This window comes from Schistocerca americana, chromosome 1 (genome assembly GCF_021461395.2).
Source record: "Schistocerca americana isolate TAMUIC-IGC-003095 chromosome 1, iqSchAmer2.1, whole genome shotgun sequence".
NCBI lineage: Eukaryota > Metazoa > Arthropoda > Insecta > Orthoptera > Acrididae > Schistocerca > Schistocerca americana.
This window is the reverse complement of record NC_060119.1, coordinates 661217874-661242372: the sequence shown is the minus strand read 5'-3', so window position 1 is coordinate 661242372 and position 24499 is coordinate 661217874. Positions and strand designations below refer to the sequence as shown.

The following is a 24499-nucleotide window of genomic DNA, read 5'->3' as shown; positions in this document are numbered from 1 at the left end:
TAGGTAGCGAAACAAATCTTACATGTTCTACCCACTCAGAACTCCTTTCATCATGTTGTTTAGCCACTATGTCATCCCTCTTTCCTGCTTGTACATCCCACTATCCTGCTATCCCCTCTGTAACTCATGTGTCCTTCCCTCCTCTCCCCACAATCATCAACCCAGGCAAGTTCTCTCTAGTAGTTACATCACTACAGCCATGGTAGTGCATGAATTGGTGTCTGTTGTGTGTGAATTTGTGGACTTCCTGCCAGAGGAAGAACGAAGAGCCAGGGCTCAAAATCTAGTTAATATTGTGCTTGTAGGCACCACACATCAGTCTGCTAAAGGTAAGTGGTAGACTTCCATTATTTTATGAATTACTCAGATTAAATAGTCCTCTGTTAATCTGCATGGAAATATATTCATACTGTTGTTTACTTTTATGTATTTATTCCTTGTTTATCACATTGTTTCCTGCCTTTCTTTGGTTATGCTTCCATTTGTACTTTAGTCATTGGTACGTTACAAACCACCCCGCTCCCACATGAACCATGGACCTTGCTGTTGGTGGGGAGGCTATTCAGTGATACAGATAGCCATACCTTAGGTGGAACCATAGCAGAAGGCTATCTGTTGAGAGGGCAGACAAATGTGTTGTTCCTGAAGAGGGCAGTAATCTTTTCAGTAGTTGGAGGGGCAACAGTCTGGATGTTTGACTCATCTGGCCTTGTAACATCAACCAAAACAGCCATGCTGTGCTGATACCGTGAATGGCTGAAAGCAAGGGGAAACAACATCCATAATTTTTACTCAGAGTATGCTGCTCTACTGTATGGTTAATTGATGATAGCTCTCTCTTGGATAAAATATTCTGGAGGTAAAATGATACCCCATTCAGATCTCTGTGTGAGGACTACCAGAAGAAACAAAACTGGCATTCTATGGATCAGAGCATGGAACATCTGATCCCTTAATCAGGCACGTAGGTTAGAAAATTTAAAAAAGGAAATGGATAAGTTAAAGATAGATATAGTGGGAATTAGTGAAGTTTGGTAGCAGGAGGAACAGGACTTCTGGTCAGGTGAATACAAGGTTATAGATAAAAAAAATCAAATAGGGGTACAGGGCTATAGATAAAAAATCAAATAGGGGTAATGCAGGAGTAGTTTAATAATGAATAAAAAACAGGAATGCGGATAAGCTACTATGGACAGCATAGTGAATGCATTATTGTAGCTAAGATAAACACAAAGCCCACACCCACTGCACATAGCACACGTTTATAAGCCAACTAACTTCTCAGTTGAGGAAGAGATTGAAGAAATTTATGGCAAGATAAAAGAACTTATTCAGCTAGTTAAGGGAAACAAAAATTTAATGGTCAAGGGGGACTGGAATTTGATTGTAGAAGAAGGAAAAATAGTAAGTGAATATGGACTGGGTGAAAGGAATGAAAGAGGAAGTTGCATGGTAGAATTTTGCACAGAGCATAATTTAATCATTGCTAACACTTGTTATAAGAATCATGTAGGAAGGTTGTATACATGGAAGAGAGACTGGAGGCACAAGAAGGTTTCAGATTAATTATATAATGGTATGACAGAGATTTTGGAACCAGGTTTTAAATTGTATGACATTCCCAGAGGCAGATGTTGACTCTGACCACAATTTATAGGTTATTGACCACAATTTATAGGTTATGAACTGTAAATTAAAACTGAAGAGACCACAAAAGGTAGGAACTGAAGAAGAAGGAACGTGGATAAACTGAAAGAACCAAAGATTGCTGAGAGTTTCAGAGGGAGCATTAGGGAATGATTGCCAAGAATAGGGGAAAGTAATACAGTACATGAAGAATGAGTAACTTGATAGATGAAACAGTGAAGACAGCAGAGGATCAAATAGGTAAAAAGATTATGGCTAATAGAAATCCTTGGCTAACGCAGGAGATACTGAATTTAATCGATGAAAGGAGAAAATATAAAAATACAGTAAATGAAACAGGCAAAGGGAATACAAACATAAAAAAATGGGATTGACAGGAAGTGCAAAATGGATAAGCAAGAATGGCTAGAGAAAAAACATAAGGATGTAGAAGCATATATCACTAAGGTTAAGATGGATATTGCCTTCAGGAAAATCAAGGAGACCTTTGGAGAAAAGAGAACCACTTCTATGAATATCAAGAACTCAGATGAAAAACCAGTTCCAAGGAAAGATGGGAAAGGAGAATGATGGAAGGAGTATATAGAGGTTCTATACAAGGGAGATGTGCTTGAGGGCACTACAGATAGCCTTCAGAGGGCCAGCCATGATAAAACTCTTCCACCTGGTGAGCAAGATATGTGAGACATGCAAAATATCCCGAGACTTCAAGAACAATATAATAATTTCAGTTCCAAAGAAAGCAAGTGCCGACAGGTATTAAAATTATCGAACTGTCAGATTAATAAGTCATGATTGCAAAATACTGACATGAGTTCTTTACAGAAGAATGGAAAAGCTGGTAGAAGCCAACCCCAGGGAAGATCTGTTTGGATTCCAGAGAAATGTAGGACTATGCGAGGCACTACTGACCCTATGACTTGTCATAGAAGATAGGTTAAGGAAAGGCAAACCTACATTTATAGTCTTTGGGACTTCAAGAAAGCTTTTGAAAATGTTGACTCTCTTTCAGATTCTAAAGCTGGCAGGGGTAAAATACAGGTAGCAAAAGGCTACTTACAAATTGTACAGAAATGATATGGCAGTTATAAGAGTCGAGGAACAGGAAAGGTAAGCAGTAGGGAGTGAGAGAGCATTATAGCCTATACCTGATGTTATTAAATCTGTATATTGAGCAAGCAGTAATGAAAGTAAAGAAAAATTTCTAGTAGGAATTTAAGTCCAGGAAGAAGAAATAAAAACTTTGAGGTTTGTTGATGACATAGTAATTCTCTCAGAGACAGCAAAGGACTTGGAAGAGCAGTTGACTGGAATGGACAGTGTCTTGAAAGGAGGCTGTGAGATGAATATCAACAAAAGCAAAGCTAGGACAATGGAATGTAGTCAAATGAAATCAGGGGATGCTGCAGGAATTACATTAGGAAATGAGATGCTGAAAGTAGTAGATGATTTTTACTATTTAGGCAACAAAATAACTGATGATGGTTGAAGTAGAGAGGATGTAAAATGTAGGCTGGCAATGGCAAGAAGAGCATTTCCAAAGAAGAAGAAATTTTTTAGCATCAAATATAGATTTATGTGTCAGGATATATTTTCTGGAAGTATTTGCATGGAGTGTAGCCATGTATGGAAGCGAAACATGGATGACAAAACAATTTAGACAAGAAGAGAACAGAAGCTTTTGATATGTTGTGATACTTAAGAATGTGAATTTTAGATCAGTAGGTCTACAACTAATGACGAGGTAATGAATAGAATTGGGGAAAAGAGGAATTTGTGGCTCAACCTGACTCGAAGAAGGGATCAGTTGGTAGGATACATTCTGAGCCATCAAGGGATCACCAATTTTGTACTTGAGGGAAGTGTGGTGGGTAAAAATCATAGAGAGAGACCAATAGATGAACACAGCAAGCAGATTCAGAAGGATGTAGATTGCAGTAGTTACTCAGAGATGAAGAGGCTTGCGGAGGATAGAGTAGCATGGAGAGCTCCATCAAACCAGTCTTTGGACTAAAGACTGCAACAACCAGATGTTCCAAAAAGCCACATATAAAAATGGGATTTTCTGGTGCTTGTACCTTGCATCCTGTTGGTGGTAAAAAGGTAGGGTCAGTTGTCTTGGATAGCCCTTGGGCTAGGGACCATTTGCATACCCAACAGAAGGATTGTCTTAATGTCACTGTCATACAGTATGTGGTCAAGGCATTAACATTACACACTTACTCCTGCTTAGGCAAGTGGAGCAAATCGATTGGTTCTTTTTGCATTTGATGTGTTCTATAGTGGGCTTATTGGGACTTTTGGGGTTACCATTAACTCGTGGGCAGTGCCTCGGAAAACCCCCCAAATAATGGTATTTTGACTATATTTTCACTGTCAACAGTAGACCAAAATGTAAGATCGCTATATACAGCAAATACCTAAGATCCCAATCTCAACCTACCTTGAAAATTTTCATTTTATCTTGATCCCTTTCCAAGTTACGAAGGTTGAAAATTACACTACTTGTATAAGTAAAAAGGAAATGAAGTCCCGTGCTTCTTGGCAGAGTGTAGAGGAACGATGCAGGAGACCCACACCGCTGTACTAGGCAAGGTCCTAATGGAGGTTGTTTGCTGTTGTCCTCCTCCAAATAAATAATATACATAAAGAAATTAAATAATGATTATGGCCATATCTGAGATATCTCCTGATTTAAATTTATTGGTATACCCATGATGAATAAATGAATGATGCATTTGCATAATTTTTTAGGGTGTTTCCCAGAACAACTGGCAAATCTGGGATTTTTTATCCATGATAAAACCAGGAAAAACCCAGAATTTTTTTGGAATTCCTGGAATTTTTCATTGTTTTAGTTTTCAGTTAAATTTTTGTTATTTTAAATGCTAAGAACAGATACTCTAACAAAGAATATTACTGTATCCTGATAATGCAGAATAATATTGCTGCAATAAAACATAAATGAGAGAATAAAAACCAAAATAAACTTTAGTTGCAAAGGAAATGCATCATTTACAACAACAAAACACTGTGCATACACAAATGTCTGCCAACAGCAAAATGTGTCAGAGACTATGCAGTAGTTCCTAACAACAAACTGCTTCCGATGAATGTGGTGTCACAACTCTTTACATTAGGTTTGTTTGATCAGTTGCCAGTGTGCTTGTGTGCCTGTGCAATTCGGTTGGATATGAGCAGTACATTCTCCTGCTTCTGGTTACTTGAAGCCAGATGCTAACCATAATTTTTTTCCGGTGGACCCAAGCTGCCAGATTTAGTGGAGGGGCAGTAGTCTCCACATGACCCATGTTTACATTTAGTGATTTTGCTGTTTCCTCTTCATTTGCAGCTCCCACGTCAAATGAAAACAGAACAGATTTCTGTAGTCAGGATAAATCAAGTGAATTAAAATACTTTCACATAATTACAGAAGGCTGAAATATATTATTAGTGTCAGTTTTGTGATTTTATTTTATTTGCACATTTTTGGCAGTCACGTATTAATTGCTTTGCAGAACAATGAAGTTATTTTTGTCAGTTTGCTAAAGAAATTTAGCTTTCATTAATCTTTTCTACTGAGGCAGTAAATTTATTTGAAATGAAGTGTTTCATTCCACACTACTGTCGAGTTTCAACTGTTTGCTGAATTTCAAGTGCACATTTTTACCTTCTGGCACACAGGGCATTATGCCATAATAAAGAACCAAACTAGAGATAATACAGTACTGGTACTCTAAGAAAATTCACACCCCAGAAACCACACTGAAAAGGTTAATATCAGATTGAGGCATTCTTTGTTCTGAATCTGGACATACGAATGTGCGTTCCAAGCCAAATTTTGCATTTTACTATGATTCACCAAATTCTGATGCTCTTGGAGTATCCTCTGATGTCCTCTTTCTCTTATAACATAATGAGATCTCTTAATGCTTTATATGTACAAACGTACAGGCTTCCTATGTAATTGTGCACACACAGTAAAGCCTGTTCTCTGGCGCTCTCTGGAAACTGCTGAATCGAACCCATTTCTAACAGGTCTCGGGAAAATATTGGGCATGGTGCTTTGGAAACCGTTAATTTCAAAGTAAATTTACTTTTACTTAAGCTGACTTATGTTACATATGAGAATGTGTGATGAATTTCTTAAATCACAGAGCATTTGACGCTCGTTTGAAACTTAACATTTTGACGATCAGCCACTTAGAAGAATTTTGAACCCAGAAGACCAGACATTTATGTCATTATTTTAAATTTTGCTGGCACATTTGTGTGATGTATCTGAAAGTTTAGCACACGAAAAAAGACCAATATTACATGTGACGCTTAGCTTCTCTTGTAGCTTATTAATCTTCGATATCAATATTATATGTGAAAGCTTGGCTTTTCCTGTAGTTACACTATGTATATTAATTTAAATCATTAACTTTTCCTATTTGTGTGATCATGCTACTTAACAGTGATGTTGCTAGTGGCTGACTGCTTTACCTGCCCTATGCTCTAAATATCTGCTGTCATCAGCTGGCAAGATCACGTGATACGATCTGTGATTGCCTTACAAAAGGGCATTGCAATCTCGATTTCAGTGCTTCAGAAGCTAACATGTTGTGTTTGGTGGAATTTGAATTTATACTTTTGTAATGCAAAAATATGCAGCATATCATAGTATGAAAATATGCAGCATACGTGTTGCTGCACATCAAACACCATTCTAAAACTTTTTTTTTTTTTTTTTTTTTTTTTTTTTTTTTTTTTTTTTTTTCTGGGTTTAATTTTCTAATGTATCAGGAAGTTCTACGCTGGTGTATAAAATGTTAACCATTCAAAGGAATTAAGTTTTGCAGCTCCATGGGAAAGTATACTGTCACGTAATATGGGAAAAGTGTATTTTTACCCAAGAAAAAGTGTATTTTAAAGGGGAAATCTGGGATAAATCTGGGAATTTTGTTTCCTTGTCCACATATACACCCTGTTTTTTCAGGTACAGTTTGCCAAAATTGTATTACCTGTAGACTTAAAAAATGTTAAAAATATGATCTTTTGGTTCCAAAACTCAGCCATGGATTCCAAGATGACTATGCATAGCAAATGGCAGTAGTTTTTATGATATGTTCATAAGATCCCAGTCATGAACAACCTCAGAAAAATTTCTAGGTTTTTTTCCCTTCCCAAGGTACAGGGGTTCAAAGTTACCATACTTGTGCACATCAAATATGCACTTAAAATGCAGAGTAAGGCTAAAACGTAGTTTGCAAAATGATGTGGCATGGGGAAATATGATGTAAAGTGCCTCCATTATCATCAGAAGGGTTCTGAGAACTCCATGTTGTAGCACTGAGGCACATTCAAAATTTTTGTACCTGTAAAATCTGGTCTGAGATGTAAGAATAGTTTTGCATTATTTCAGTTTCACAAAAGGAAACTGTTCAAATTTTTCTGACCCTTCAAGTTCTTTTCATATGAGTGACATGTCCTGCTGTGGCAGGGAAAAGAATGGAACCAGCAGAAAATGATCCTATCAGAGCACAAAAAACCAAAATGCTCCTCTTCATTAAAAGACTCTGACTGAAAAGCAGGGGGCAAGCTTCCTCATTCTACATTTAAAACTTTTTGCAAAAATATTGGCAAGTGAATATATTCCCACTTTTGTATGCTCAAAGAGATGGAGACAGTGGCAGCGGGAAAGAAATGGAGAGCTAATAAGTACTGGAAAATAGTAGAGAGTGGTTGTGGCCAAGAAAAAATGAAGGAGACATTTTGCAGTGCAAAAGAAAGGGAGAGACACAGAGGCAGTGGAGTGTAGTTGACAATGACAGAACTGTGCTAGGAAAAGAGTGAAGGAGACAGTGCCAGTGAGAGAGGAGTAAAGAGACGGAGAAAGTAGGAGTGAGTGAGAGGCAGTGATAGTGAGAGGCAGTGATAGTGAGAGACAGAGTGTATGCCAATAACAATAAGGAAGAGAGAGATAGTCACAGTAGTGAGAAGAGACAGTAGCAGTGGATAGAATGAATGAGGTAGTAGCAGTAAGAGAGAACAAGTGGAACAGTGAGAAGAGACAGCAGTAGAAGGAGAGAACAAAGGTGAGTGTAGCTGTGAGACAGGAACCCTTGACAGTTGGAGAGCCACAAGCAATTGGGAATGGATGGGGGTGAAGAGTTACAGCAATTCAATAGTGGATGTGAGTGAGTTACAGTTAGAGCAGCTTGTGGGAGTGAGGGGTGAGTTGCATATTAAAAAGAGCATGATTATGTTGACATGCCAATATTTTTGCAAAACATTTTAAGTGTACTGAGGAAAATAGAATGAGGCAGCTGGTACTTCACTTTTCAATCAGAGTTGTTTAATAAAGATGAGCATATTCATCTTTTTTGTGCTCCAGTGTGAGCATTTTTCCTCTGGTTATTGCTTCTATGAGGTTTACCATTTTCTGAATTTATTTTCATTTCTTCCATATACTTTTACTTTTTTGATTGTATGTGGTTGCTGAAGGACTGTGTTTTCTACATGTGTTCTGTTTTCTTATTTTCATTTCTTTTTTTCCTTTTTGTTTTATATTCATCATAGGACTCTTGAGCGAAGCACAGTAGTGAAAGCTCATATTGAAAGATCTTTTTTTGAGTGTTCGGTTCACAAAATACACCAAAACTGTAAGTTTTGGTTTACCTTTAATTTACCTATGTTTCTGTCTGTTATATTAATTCTTATATATTCTTGCTTCATAAAAATGTTACTAAAATACAAGTGCATCTGTAGATCATGGAAAACTTAAAGCAGTGACTGGGGTGCTACAACAGTAATTCCAGTAATATTTTTGTTTTAGAGATTGATTTGATCATCCATGAAACTGAATGTTGAATTCATCATGAAACTGCAGCAGTTGCTTTGCCACCATTTTAAATTTCTGTTAAATCTGAATAATTTTTATATCTGTCAGTTACTTCTAGGAAAATTAAAATGATTTGGTCCTGTAATATTTGGCCAGCAAATATTAATCAGCCCATTGTTTAGTATCAATGTTGACCAATATGTGAGTCATTATTCGTCTTTTTATGAAACTGATGTAAATTACTAAAGATCGGCACAAAAAGGAGCAGAGTATGAACTAATATAAGATGATATGTGTACATACCCGAAAGGTAGTACCAAGCACATAACTCTCCTTTAATTCTTATTTTTAATACTGATTGTTCACCTTGTACTAACTTGGCAGTAACAACTTAACAAAAATAGTTTTTGAGTGAAACAATAATTAAGTAAAGCTGAAGAAATAATTACCCTGTTTACTGTGTGACAGCAGGCATGTGCAGGAAGGAAAATTATAAAAAGGTAGTCACTTTTGTATGAATAATTCCTTCAATTGGCATTTGAGAGGAGGATGTCAAAGGGAACAGGTGTATGCAAACATGAAAATCAATCAGGAAAGTGGAAATGGCAGGAAAGGATGAGAGAAGAATCAATTCTGGATTTAGAACAACAAATGTGGTATAAAAACATAAATTAATGTATTTTACTTGATCATATTCCTTCCAAACATTTCTAATCTTTTACCAGAGGGAAGAAAACTTCGCTTCTCAAAACTAGCATTTTTGTGTCCATTTGTTTATGGCAGTGTCTAGCAATACCTCACCAGTGAGTCTTGTTATGTGTATTTACATGTGTGATTCAGAAAGTAAGGTCCAAATTTCCATAACTAATAGAATGTCACACCAAATTGAAACATGCATGCGTGGCTTACTCATCAGATAGCACCATTCTCATTGGTATTGCCACAGTGTGCTGTTTATAGTGCCAGTTCAACATGTTTAAAACAATTGATCAGCCTGCTGAGTGTGAAATATAGTCATCGATTTGGTTTTTGATAACAAAGAATAACACAGCAACAGAAATTCATCAATGGGTAAGTAAAGTGTATTGTTCCAATGTAATGAGTGACAGAAAAGTGCATAAATGAGTGAGAGCTTTCAGGGATAGATGGAAAAGAGTGTGTGTGTGATGAACTTTGATCATGCTGACCATCAGTGATCTCTGAAGATTTGGTCAAAGCCATGGATGGAAAGATTCCTGAAGACTGGTGAGTCACAAGTTCAACTTCTGCATTGGAATTTCTGAATGTAGGTAGAACAACTTTCCACAATATTGTCTCCAAAAGTTTGCAGTTTTGCAAATTTTGCACATGTTGGGTTCACAGGCTGCTTACTGAGAAACACAAGAACACAAAATGGAAAGAATGGCTTGTGCTCTTGATTATTTGGACTGATATCATAAGAAAAGTGGTCAGCTTTTAGAGAACATTATCACAGGTGATGAGACATTGGTTTCTCACATGACTACAGAGTCTAAACGTCAGTCAATGGAATAGCATCAAATGACATCACCAGTCAAAGTCAAGGCCAAGCAGACAATCTCAGTGTACAAGGTTATGGCAGCCATGTTTTGGGACAGACATAGGATCTTGATAGTTGAATTTATGCAGCAAGGGGTAGCAGTAAATGCAGCCACTTACTGTCTGTCCTGACTAAACTTTGACATGTAATACAGAGTAACTGACACGACCTTTGGATGTCTGTAGTTTTGTTACTGCATGACAATGCCAGACCCATTTTGCCACTGACATGCAAAATCTGATCATACTGTTTGTAAGGGAACAGTGATTCTCCACCCACCATGCAGTTCAGACTTAGCACCAAGCAATTTTCACTTGTTCTACTATGTCAATGAGTTTTTCAGTGGCAAGTGCTTTGTAACAGATTATGGGTGAAAGAGCAGGTAAAGATTGGTTATCATCATATGTGGCAGATGTATGTGACTTAGGGATACAAAAGCTTGTAGAAAATTATGACAGATCTTTAGACAAATATGGAAGCTACATAGAAAAATAGGGAAACATGTAAAGAATTAAAAAAAACAGTTTTTTGAAAAAATCAGTGATGGTTTATGTTTTATAAGAAATTAGACCTTACTTTCTGAGTAACCATCGTATTAGTGCACAATGCATGAGGATATGTCTAACATTACCAAAAGCCTTAGACATGCTACAATAAAAGAGGATAATTCTTAACTCCCCCCTCTCCACAAGAAGTCTAAATATTGCTCGCTGCCTCACTCCAATTATCTCTTTCTCCATCTCTCAACCTTCTTTCTCTTTCATCTTCATAGGTCCATTTTAGACATCAGGCAAAGTCCTGACACAATTTTTTTTTATTTAATGGTTGCTATAAATTTTTTGTTGCCTAAATTATGTAAAGAAAATGAATGAAAAGCTAGAATGACTCATAATTGCTCTATATTCATGTCTCTTCTATATATATCTACATCTTTATCTGCATAAACATACATACTTTGCAAACAACTGTGAAATTCATGACAGAGGATACTTCCAATTGTAGCTTGTACTAAGACTACTTTACAGCAGAGTGAACACAAGTGAACAAGCATCAGCAAATGAGAATTCTCTCTGGTGAGTGAACAGTATTCAGTTGTGTTCACTATGTGTTTGCTGGTGCTCACTTGTGTTCTGCTGGTTGTTGCTCTAATAGCAAACCATCAAAGGAAATTCACATTTTCTCTGCATCAACAGTAACAATGCAGAGGGCACTCATCAGCTATTTTGCATGTGAACTTCTTTTGTTTTTGGCATGAGTTGCATGAGTGGTGGAGTAGTTGAAGAGAATCTAATGTTGATTGTAGAAGAATGCAAATATCATAGGTGCTTGTGGAATACAAGAGATTCACAGCACTGATTCTGAAGAAAAAGAAGTGTGATTGGCATAAAATTGACAAAACAGTCATAGGGCTCACTGAGAAGACGATAACATCATTAGAAGCTCACATAAGGTGGTAACAGAGTGAATAAGCACAAGCGTTCTATTTATTTTTATTAAAAAGGAACATCATGGTAAATTGCCTTGACAGTAAACAAGTGTGAATATGTATCTATTACACTGATAACAATTAAAACTGTATGACAGATGTTATAATTCATGTTTCTTACATTCATGGTAACTGTAATTACGTGCCTCATGATTACTGCTGTTGTACAGGTTTTTGTTGTAATAACTGAACAGATAAAAATTATTTCCTGAAATCATGCTATTCTTTTTCTAACAAAGTATATAGCTGATTTGATCAAGTAATCTATGTGACAAGTTGCATGTACATTTCACATTTCACTGATTGTACTTTATTGACATTATCTTCCTTACAAGTACTTTAGCAGAATCCTCAAGAACTTTACATTTATGTCACTGACAACATCAGAAATTGTCTGACTTACAGCATCTACTGAAATGCAAAACAGTTACTAAATAATTATCTCCAGGTGCTATCAACTTGAGTGTAATGCTGTCCTTCCTTCAGGTTGTGTTGATTGCTGATAAGTAGTGCTCACCTTTTAAATTTTCTGCTCACTTTCAATGAGAATCTAGTGAACAGTGTCAACTCACATATGTGCATAGCTTTGTAATAATGTTAATGAAGCTTGGAGATGTAATTCAGTGTTCAACACTCTAACTACACATGTTTCAAACTTACATGCAAATAAGACTCCTACAGTATTCTTTTTCTATGTCATATTGCATTATTCTTTAAAGACAGGGTACTTGCCATGCAGAACAATCCTATTTGAATATAATAGGTTTGCATTGTGGCTGTAAGTTGTGCTGTTGTCAAGTGAAACCTGTGTGACAATTATTATTAAAAAATGGTAAATTGTCTAAAGATGCATGTTCACTTGCCATTAAATGAAACAACTGGTTCACTGTTACCAGTCACTGTTTATTTATCTCCACGACATGTTTCAGAGGTTTAAACCTCCATCATTAAGTGGATTTACATTTGTTAGTATGATGTGTGTTGTGTTACAATTTTTTGGAGGAACTTGTGGCACTATCTCTTGGAGAAACAAAACACTATTTCAGAACATACTTTTGGGTTTCTTTTGACAAAAAATTAAATGTACATCTAACAGGAAAAATAAATTATGTAAAATAGAGTACCTCCACTGGTCACAGGTTTCTTTCACTGACAGTATATGAGTGATGTGTTACGACGGTGCAAGGAACCTGTGACCACTGGAGGTACTCTATTTTACATAATTTATTTTTACTGTTAGATATACGTTTAGTTTTTTGTCAAAAGAAACCCAAAACCATGTTCTGAAATAATGTTTTGTTTTCCACTAGACAGTGCCACAAGGTCCTCCAAAAAATCACACACACACACACACACACACACACACACACACACACACACGTCATACTAACAAATGCAAATCTACCTGATGATGGAGATTTAAACCTTTGAAATGCTTTGTGGAAATAAATAAACAGTGACTGGTAACAGTAAACCTGTTGTTTCATTTAATGTCAATAACAGTCACGGTAAAGCCTAACCTAAAAAGTTCACATTTAAATGTTCACTTGTGTTAACTTACATTTATTCCATCGTAAATAAGTGTTAAGAGTTCTTCCTTTTACATTTATGTATGGAGCTCAGGAAGAATGACTGTTGAAATGGCTCTGTGCTTGCTGCAACCAGTCTGATTTTATCTTTATGGTGTCTATGAGAACAATACTTGGGAAGCTGTAGATTCCTTTGTTAATACTGGTGCTTGAAGCATTGGAAGTAGGCTTTCATGGAATATTTGATATCTACCTTCAAGTGTCTTTCAGATAATGTTCATGAGTATTTACTTGACTGACTCTCATCAGTCAGATAGGCCTGAGTCCATATATACAGCCCATTATCGTATACATTCAGTATCCTGTTACTTCTATTGTATTTGGTACAGGTCTCACCTTCAGCAATATTACAGGATAGGTCATGTGAGTTTCTAGTAAGCAGTTGCTTCTGTAGGCTAACTACATTTTCCCTGTGTCATATCAATGGATCAAAGTGTGCTACCTACTTTACCTACATTACCTACATTTAATCTGCCCACAAACCATAGCACTTAATTACTTCCTTGTGTTGACTGGTACCAGCTATGATTCATTAATACTGGAGTCATGTGTTGTGGATTTTTGAAGTGCACAATTTTACATTTCGTACATTTAAAACAGGTTGTCAATCTTTGCACCACTTGACAATCAAATCAATGCCTAACTGGGCATTTGTGCAACTATTTTCAGATACTACTTCATTATCGATAAATTAGGGATGAGAAAAAATCATTTAGTTATGATCAATAGTGGTACTATTTTTTACCAATTCCAATGTCACTTGTTGCCAATTTCAGTTTATATTTCAGTCAGTTTTGCTGTCACTTGTTACTGTGTTCGGTGTTGTTTTTTTCCAATTTTGGTGCTATTTTTTGGTGATTTGTATTAAGAAAAAAGAAGTCATTTATGTTAAACACATTGAATGTTATCAGTTTAAAAATGAGTCTGCAGCCATGCACTGCTGCATCCTTTGAAAAGCAAACATTCTCATAACTTCAAAATTCTGTTCTAGGGCATTATACCGCCGATCCATCAACACTTAACTGTATCATAAAAACAATTGCCCAGAGTATGTACTTGAAGATGGAAGACTTACTGCCTTCAGTACAACACAAGGCATTTGACAGTATCCATATTTCCAGCTGACATGGAATGTCGCTTTTTCACTAAATTATGAAGGGATTTGTATCTCTTCAGAATACGTGCATGGCTGAGACCTGAAATTCCAGGTACACATAACAGACTCTTTGACATGTCAGTATTAATGAAGTTCATCATTATTGTCCTATAGTTGAAACAAGAACCTATGGCTGTGAACAGTTTTCTGCATGGATTTATGGCCATAAGAGTTGTTAGTCTAGTTTAAAGGTGCAATTTATTGTGTGTCAGTATTTCCTAAACGTCTGCACAAACCATTTGCCCTTTCATGTTTGTCAGAATTTTGCTGCTTTCATCACTAAAACTCACTTTTCCTACAATAATGAAAAAGTCTTCAAACTCTTTTAATTTGGAATAAAAAAGCTGGCACTTTTATTAGGGTGGACTACATTGGAAATAATGTATTTTCGTTTGACATCAAATCTTGACCCATAGTCTTTAAACAGGAAATGAACAGCCATTTTAAGAGTGTGTACAAACTGCTGCCATCTGATTAACAACATATTTACATGGTGTAACATCCCTGCCCTCAGTATAGATAAAAATTGACTCGAATTTTAATTATACATTGCTGTCTTCTCATTTAATAAAATGGAATAATTGTGATGTCTTCAAAGCATTAGAGCAAGAAATGTGACATTATTTATGTATAGTACTTAACTCAAAGAGTCAATGCTGAAGATGAACATTGATAGTGATTATTCCTCATTTTTCTTCAGTGAACCTGGATTTTCATTTTGGTCTTATGTATTTATGATGTGGAAATAGGTTCTATACTTTTCAAATAATTTGTGACTTTCAGGATTCATATTTTCTTCATTTGTTAAAACTTTTTACAACTAATATGAACCATCACTTTTCACAACTTTTACAACAACTCTCTGTAGCAACTTCCACCTTACTCTTACTCCCTGCTTCCTCTTCTTTGGCCTAGCACAGGCCCTTCTAAATGTTAATTACAGTGCATTTGTATTGTTACAGTTACAGTTTGTGTTCTGTACAATAAAAATGAGTTGGTCCAAATTGCTTTAAATCTGACAATATACTAAGCAGAAAATAGTAATACATTTTTAGTAAATTGTTTTGTTAAATGCAAAGTTGACCTGTGCAAAATTTCATGAAATGAGAGGTTTTAACAATTAATTAGAAATATTATAAATTTGGTTAAAGCAATTTAAGTATTTTAATGCCCTACAATAGATGTGCTAAAGTTTTATAATTTTATGCAAAGAATAATATTTCGAATTATACTGAAGGCTTGCAGTGTGCAAAATGTTTACACTCTGAGGAATTGATTACATTATTTTGATCATAAATATGTTGGTTCAAATGTTGTTAGAAAATGAGTAATATTAGTTGTAAACTGACACCTGATCATAAATGTTCAATACAACTGTGTAACAAGATTATGGTGTATTGTGTTCTTTATTAAACAGATGTGTTGTATTATTTAGTTGGAGAATTTCAGTCTCTTGCATGTCAACAGAAAGAGGAAAATGCCAAATTTCTGGACATTTTGTAAAAGTGCTGATTCAATGTTATATAGCAAGAAACTGTTGATTTTGCAGTATTTTTTTGCACTAGCATTTACACAAAATTTTCCTCTCCCTATAGGTATCTGCATAATTGTAAACATCTGAGGTTAATATTAATATAGTCTCCTAGATCATAACATGGACAGCAAGGATCCCAATGCACTTAGATGGGACATGCCTAAAGTTTTATCTGTATCTGTTGATAACTTTCCATCCAAGACATCACCTTGTGTCACCCCTACCGAGAAATGCTCAATCTAGTGACAACTCTTATTTGATACACTATATGATCATTCGTTCATTAATGAGTATTGATAGGGTACTGTGTCACATAATGTGTGGTATGATTTTTGGCTGTACATACATTTTTGGTTCACTGTTCTGCATTTTCTTAATATGTGCTTCAATATTCAGTGGCCTCATGCATTATAAAAAAAGTAATGAAGTGTGGTGTCCATTATTTTCCATGTTAATAAACTCTGCAGAATCTGAATAGCATCTACAATTAAAAAACTTGATGACAGCAGTTTTTGTTATCTACAAATTCTTCTTCCTGATCACAGTTAAGGATGTTGCCTGTTCCATTAACCAAATATCATAAAATTAATAACGATGTATCTGTCTCTTTCTCTGTATATCATTATTTCTGACTTGTATTTTCATCATTTCAATAATGTTTTCTTCCTGACATGAACAAATATTGCTATTGACATTTAGTGTACAATATTCATCAGGCATAGGTTTCCTTCTTATTCTGTGGCAATTCCCTCTCATCGACAAGTGATATCCTCCTTTCTCTTTTCTGTTGTACTCAATATTATTTTGGTCTCTTGACTTTCTTCTAGCTACAGATATTTTATAATTCATGCTCCAATTTAACACACATAAAATGCATGCTAGTTGTCATAGATTCATATGTTTGTGAACATTTAATGGGTTGATTATGAGTTCTGTACCACTATGATTCACTATTTCTTTCTTTGTGTAAATGCCAGCTGCAGGAAAACTTTTGTTCCACAGTGGTGTGTTTACCTATTAAAAGTTAAGGGTACATAATCTATTTGCTATGACGCAAAATGTAAATACCACTATTATGCTGAAAATTCTGAGGTGGAATACAAATAACAGGAGGAGTAACAGAAGTGACTTAACAATATGGTATAGGCATTGTGTGGGCAACAGGCACATTAACACTCAAACCAATATTTTCTTTTCCCCTTTAATAGCACCAACATAAGTTTTTTTTTCATATTATTGTCAATTACAGCACAACTGCTTGGGAGAAAATAAATAGGACCATGTAATGTAAGATTAAAGAAATGTTTTCAGTTTTACAATTGTGTTTGTTTTATTTTTACCTGTGGACTGGGGTATTTAATTTTGGATGGCCCATGTGTGATTTCACAATTTATGATGTATAGGACCAGAAGGAACGAGGGGAGCAAAAGGTGAGATGGGCCCTGCTGGTCCACCAGGCCTACCAGGGGAGAAAGGGGCTCGTGGCAAACGAGGAAAGAGGGTAAGCCAGCACAACTGAGATGACAGAGCATGCATGCCATTTGTGCAGAAGCATGCTTGGGGTACCTTGCACATGCTTATCCTATGCCAGATCCACTCATGTGCTCATGGCTCAGTTTTAATTAAATTTCTTTAGTTTCTTTGAGCTGATTTAATGTTCACTATTATTTAAACTTTTTGGGAATTTTTTGTATATTTTTTGTCCTCATCTCATAAAAGTACTTTTGATATGGTGGTGGCAGCAAAGATTAACCAGAATTTAATCAGAGCTCTTTCGTATTTCATTTTTGTGATTTTTATTGTGTTAGTAAACTTTTGATCACCACACATTTCATTACCTTTGTAGATAGTTTTTTAGTTTTATTTTCCTGGCTATGCTGAAATTGTTATTTGTTTGTAGTTTCTATTAATGTGTGTCTTTTGTTTCACCCAAGGCTCTTCCCACACTAACCTTTTGTATTAGTTTGTAGTCGAGTTGATTAACCACGCAAAACACAAACAACTCCTCACATCGCAAGTGGCAATGCAGTTGATGTAAGTACAATTATTTGGCTTGTGTCTACTCTAAACTGAGTCCTAGTTCCATTATACTTCATAAGTTTTCAATAAGCTGGTTGTAAATTAAGAAACTCTTTCAAAAAAATCTGCATAATTGTTCGGCTGAACTTCCATTAATATTTGCAGAAGCTAACACAATAATTACTTTAATGCTATTTTCAGCTTCATTATTATGAAATGGCTTCCTGCACTGTATGTTCATAAAAGGCTGTCATTATATCTATTGTTACTAAGTTACTAGTTTTCCAAACTGAAACAACCATTTGTTAAGCTTATTTGTAAATGGTAATATTACTGCTAAGTGACTTACATATCTTCTTCTCACAGCAGTTATTCTGTAGATGGTATCTTATAGGCTAGCAAGAAATTTTTAGCATTATAGGACAACATGAAATGTCAAGACGTGTTATTCTCCACATCTCATATTTACAATTTAAATTTTCATAATGGGATCTTCAAATAAAAGAACATGTTGAGTAAATGTAAATTACACAAATGTTTTCTATAAAATATGTGAGTATATTTAAAAATATGCTATTGCATTTTATTGTTTTGTAATCTATTAAGTTATCTTTCCAGGGAAAGTATTCGATACAACTTTGTAGTAATATGCTGATATTAGAAATATTTGTAAGCTTTGTGTATTCTTATAGACAAAAATATGTGCTAGGGTCGCAAGGGAATGTCTGGTGAGGCAGCTGAACGAGGCTTACCTGGTGAACCAGGTGCAAAAGGTGAACCAGGAGACTCTGGTCCTAAGGGTGAGAAAGGAGATAGGGGTGCCATGGGACTTGCAGGTATGCTTGTTCTCACAACAGATGTGTATTACCAAAACCTATTTGATCTGAATGCCCTGGCAATTGCTATTTGTGACTTATGCTAATGTAACAATCAATAAAATCATTACACAATCACAGTTTGTGTATTCCATTGGAATAACAATTTACATTCTGAAGGTTATTGGTAAAAAATTGTCAAAATTCCATATTATTAGGCATTTGTAGTTTTCTGGACATATTTATTAATCATTCTGATAATAAATTGTATAGATGTCAGATAACTTTCCATTTGCTTGGAGTGAACTTTGCCCTAAATAAAATTTAAAAAACGTTTTGAACATAAATATACACATTTAGGATGAAGAAATGTGATACACACACATGTTATTAGTATACCAATGTCTCAAGACAATTACTCCTGTAATGTTACTCATGTCTTTGTTGTTGCTACAGTATTGGGTCCAAAGACTGGTTTGATGTAGCTCTCCATGCTAGTCTATCCTGTACAAGCCTTTTCATCTCTAATAATAACTAATGCAACATACATACATTTGCATTCACACACAAACACACACACACACACACACACACACACACACACACACACACACACACACACACACACACCCTTGATGCCTCAGGGTATGTCCCATCAACCGATTCTTTCTATTAGTCAAGTTGTGCCATAAATTGATTTTTTCCCCAATTTGGTTAGTACCTCTACATTTATTATTTAGTCTACCCAGATGTCATCAGAAAAGACTTAAATTGATATTAAATGTTAACAAAACTCTTCTTGTTCAGAATTTTTTTCCTAGCTTTTTCAAATCTGTGTTTTGTAGCTTCCCTACTTTGGACATTATCAGTTATTTTGATGCCCAAATACCAGAACTCATCTACTAATTTTAGTGTCTCCTTCCATAATCTAATTTCCTCAGCATCGTGTGATTTAATATGACTTCACTCCGTTACCTTTGCTTCACTCTTATTGATGTCCATCTTATAGTCTCTTTCCAAAGCATTATCCAGTCTGTTCAAGAGCTCTTCCAAACCCTTAGCCATCATTGACAGAATTGCAATGTCATGGGTGAACTGCAAAGTTTTTATTTCTTCTCTGTAAACTTCAATACCCTTTCCTAATTTCTTTCTGTGATTTCCTTCACAGCTTCTTAAATGTACAGATTGTATAATATTGGGGATAGGCTCCAACCATGTCTCACATACTTCTCAACTGTGGCTTCCTTTTCATTTCCTTCACTCTTTTTGCAGTTTCGCCATGATAAATAATTTTTATTGGTACTGTCAGTAGAGGAGAAAACTGGCACTAATTGGACGATATTCATTTCCCCCTGCGTGCTGCCAAGATTTCTGCACATGTCACATCTGCTTTCATATAAGCACACTGCCCTCCCCTTACCACTCCTTTTCCTCACCACTCCCCTCCCCACGGTAGCCTTAATGTGAAGACAGGATAGGTCTCCTACTATCCCTGACAGCCATTGCACAAATAATCAACTTATTGTGGCCAAAATAAAACAGCAGCCTGATTTCTGCACAAGTTTTGAGTAACCTTAACAATTTTGGAGACTGTAGTGCAATCCACATTATCCAAAGCTTTATATAAACCTACAAATGATACAAGCATAAGTTTGGCAAAAGCATAAGTTTGGCTTTTGGTAATCTATGTTCTAAAATAAGTCATAGGGTCAGTATTGCCTGACATCGTCATGCATTCATCTGGAACCCAAACTGATCTTCCCTGAGTCTGGTGTCTACCAGGTTTTCCATTCTTCTGCATGTGAGTGTTTTACAACTGTGACTTATTAACTAATTATTTGTAGTATTCACACATGCCAGGACCTGCTTTCTTTGGAGTTGGAGTTATTGTATTCTTCCTGAAGTCTGAATGTGGTCTGCCTGTCTTATATGTCTCAGGAACTAGAGGGAATAATTTTGTCATGGTTGGTCCTCCGAAGGATGTCAGTAATTATGAGGGAATGTCATCTGCTCCAGAGGCCTTGTATCTACTCACATCTTTCACTGCTGTATCAGGTCCTTCTCCCGTCATACATTCACCTACTTCCTCTTCCCTTTCTGTAATCCTGTCCTCAAGTTTGTTCCCCTCATACAGACCCTCTAATATTCCTTTCTTTGTTTCGTGCTAACTCACCATCTGAGCTCCCAATATTTGTCTGTTCTTTCTCTTTTCTTCAAATGCGTCTTTAATTTTCCTGTAATGAGCATCTTTCCTCTAGTTTTGCATGCTTATACAGCCTTACATTTGTCCTCTAGCCATTCCTGCTTAGACATTTTGCACTTTCTGTAGGTCTTATTTGTGCCAGTGTGACCTCAACAGCCAGCGACAGTGTTCATCTGTGTGTGAGTTGCATTTGCATGAATATATTTGTGTGTGTGTGTGTGTGTGTGTGTGTGTAAAATATCCTCATTATTCCATCCTTGATTGTCCATTGTTTGATTTAATCTCATTTTTTAGGCATCCATATTCCTGTTTACCTGCTTCACTTGCTGTGTTTTTATATTTTCTCATTTTATCAGTTAAATTCAGTATCTCCTGAGTTATCCAGGATCTCTACTAGTCTTTGTCATTTAACTTATGTGATCGTCTGCTGTCTTCCATGTTTCATCACTCAAAGTTGCCCATTTGTTTTCTGTTGTATTCCATCCTCCTGTTTCAGTCCAGTGTTGCCTAATGCTCCTTCTGAAACTCGGAACAACTTCTAGTCCACTCAGTTTATCCAGGTCCCATCGCCTTAATTTCCTGCCTTTTTGCAAATTATTATGTTTTAATAATTAATAAGTTGAGTCCAGCCCCACATCTACCCCTGCAAATCTGGTTTCAAATCTGTGCTGCATCATTGTGTAATAAATCTGATACCTTCTAGTGTTTCCAGGTCTCTTCGATGTGTACAACCTTCTTGCATGAGTATTAAACAAAGTGTGAGTGGTGATTAAATTAGGTTCTGTGCAGAATTAGACCATGTGGCTTTTTCTTTCATTCCTTTCTCCCACGCTGTCTTCTCCTATTATTTTTCATGCTCTTCCTTTTCTTAATTCTAGCCACCCATCAGAATTAAATTTTCATCTCCCTTAACTGAATAATTTCCTTTTTTACCCATACCAAATAATTTCAAACAAATTGTGATACACAAGGATACAATGAAAAAATTAAAATAATAATCATCCAATTTTGATTCTGCTACCCTGTGTAGACTTTGGCACTATTTGCCCACAAGCATGATAGAACACACACACACACACACACACACACACACACACACACACACACACACACACACACACAAACAAACAAGCAAAGATTTCTTTGCCAAGTAAAACAGATGCTACTTGCATGAAATTATAAATATATGAAAGCTATATTAAAAGACTTGCACCTTACTTCCCAGTTCTTTCATCATTTCCTTGGTCATCCTTACTTAACAGAGCAAAACATATCTATATATCCCTATGTTTTTTTTATTGTTTTGATTAATGGTTTTGATTTGGTGCACAGATCATCTTTGGATCTAAAACTGGGGTAAAAGAAAATTGTGTGATAATGCAAAAATTGTAGGACTGTAATGTGAAAAGACGTACTGTGAAATGGTGCTTAAAAGAGAAAAAAAACCTGGTTGACTCTACGGCAGTTAGGTTCCTTTCAGATTATAGTGATATAATTCTTAGCAATGGTGTACAACTGCTCGAATGATGAAAGAAGTCTGGAGACTTGCACAGGTCACACCTGTAACAGTTGAGAAATGCAGTAAAGGTGATTTCATGAGTCCTGTGCAAGCCACGCAAGTGTGCATTGTGGAGTAATCCAGTAGATGTAGGAAGGAGACAAGCACTTAAGAATCGCCTAAAAATAAAAGATAAACATATCAGTCCTAAACAAGTTTTTTTTTTTTTTTTCAAATTCGAAGTATGTGTACAGAGGAAAGTCAAGTAGACCAATTAAGCTCTTATAGAGTACATAACAGGTATGTAGAAACTTTCAGTACACTTTCCTTGCAGAAAGAAATAGAAAATGTGTTAAGGCTTTTTTTATACAACTCCTCACAGAAAAATAATCGTAGATAGTGCACAGAAACAGAATGTACCAGCATGCAACATGAATTGGGGTAATGGGTTTTGAACGTTGGTCTCCGAATGTGAGTCCGGCCACAGGAGCGCATCACATCAGTAAGTTGAGAGGTAACTGTGGCACTGTGCATAAACTCAACAATGCAACACTCAGCACTCAACCTACTGTATATGATGCACTTCTGTGGCCACTTTCTATGTTTTAACTTCACTGTTGATCACTAACTCCCAACTTCTACAATGTTAAACACTTTAATACATTACTTCTAGCCCCAAAAACACATGACTTGCCTCCTACACCTGCTAGCCAGCTTCTCTATTTTATGAGTACCCAGAAGCTCTTTGCAGTTGTGTTATTATCCAGGCCTTACATCCATTCAGGCTCAGGGGAGGACTGCTGACATTTTCATTGGCCTTTCCATATTTCATCCTACAGCACTCCTTTGCATAGTGCTGATTCCTGCCAAGATTTCTTGCACATTTATTTTTAGTGGGTGTTGGTGAACACCTGTCTTCTGTGCACTTAATACATCATGGTCATCTTCAACCATAAACCACTTAGATGGATTACAGAACGGCAAACCTGTCATCTTCACGTTAGACCAAACTCTTCTCCAGCAGATTCCAGAATGGGCTCTCCCAAGAGCCTAGAGAATGACCACATGGTGAGGCTAGGAATGATATATTATGAGAGGTTATGTCTTCAGTTATGATGTCTCGATTTCATTCTCAGTAATGGATCATTGCCTTCTCTTTCTCAGTTTTGCATGCAGAAAAGCTATTAAGAAATCATTGTAGTAGATGTATAAAAGGAAATACCCTGACTGATTGACTGACTCATCATCGTGTAGCCCTAACTGCTAATGATACACACTTCAGATCTGGAGAGGGTGTCGATGTTATGTTGTAAATGATGTTTAAGGAGGGATTTTTCAAAATTCCGCACCTAAGGAAGTGAAATAGGGGATGAAAGGTTTTTTGACAATATGTCACTATTAAGGCAATTTTGAAACTACAGCTGTGAAAATTGGTATCTGGTTTCTTAGTCAGAAGTAAAGAAGTACCTGTTTCAGCATTTCTGGAAATTTAACCCATAGGGGGTGAAATAATAGATGAAAGTTTTTTCAAAAACAAATCATTATGAAAGAACTACTACAGCATTGTTAAAGCCATGTCCATGAAAATTGATATTTGACTTCTTGGTTACAAATAAGAAAATTGTTTTTGGAAATTCAGTCTGCAAAGGTTGAAATGGGGGCTGAAATGTTTTATGAAAATATTTGATTATGAAAGCATTTTTAAAGCTAAATCTATGAAAATTGGTATTTGACTTCTCAATTACAAATTTAAAAAATGCACATTTCGGTGATTTTGGAAACTGAACCCGCAAGGGGAAATAGGGGATGAAACATTTTATGAAAATTTTTAATTACCGAAGCATTTTTAAAGCTAAATCTGTGAAAATCCGAATTTGACTTCTCAGTTAAAAAAAAAAAAAAAATGTGTTTCAGTGTTTTTGGAAATTCATCCTCTAAGGGGGTGAAATAGGGCTCGACTGATTCACTGACTCATCATCACCCAGCCCAAACTGTTACGGATAGAAACTTGAAATTTGGCGATCTTATACTGAAGGCAGTGTTTAAAAACGGATCCTTTGATACTCCACCTATAAGGGGCTGAAGGGTTTTTCAAAAATATCCTGCTATTAAGACAATTTTGAAGGTAGAACTATGAAGACTGGTATGTGGTTTCTTGGTCAGAAATA

The 24499-nt window shown here is 36.0% G+C and overlaps 1 protein-coding gene across 1 annotated transcript in view; it reads left to right on the top strand.

Annotated features, from left to right (window-relative positions):
• The window catches only part of LOC124587131 (collagen alpha chain CG42342), a 610604-nt gene that overhangs the window by 157665 nt on the left and 428440 nt on the right, over window positions 1-24499 (top strand). The window contains exons 9-10 of the mRNA XM_047131431.1: window positions 17200-17297; window positions 18525-18651. Coding sequence (XP_046987387.1) covers window positions 17200-17297; window positions 18525-18651 — 225 coding nt within the window. The remainder of the gene's footprint in view (window positions 1-17199; window positions 17298-18524; window positions 18652-24499) is intronic.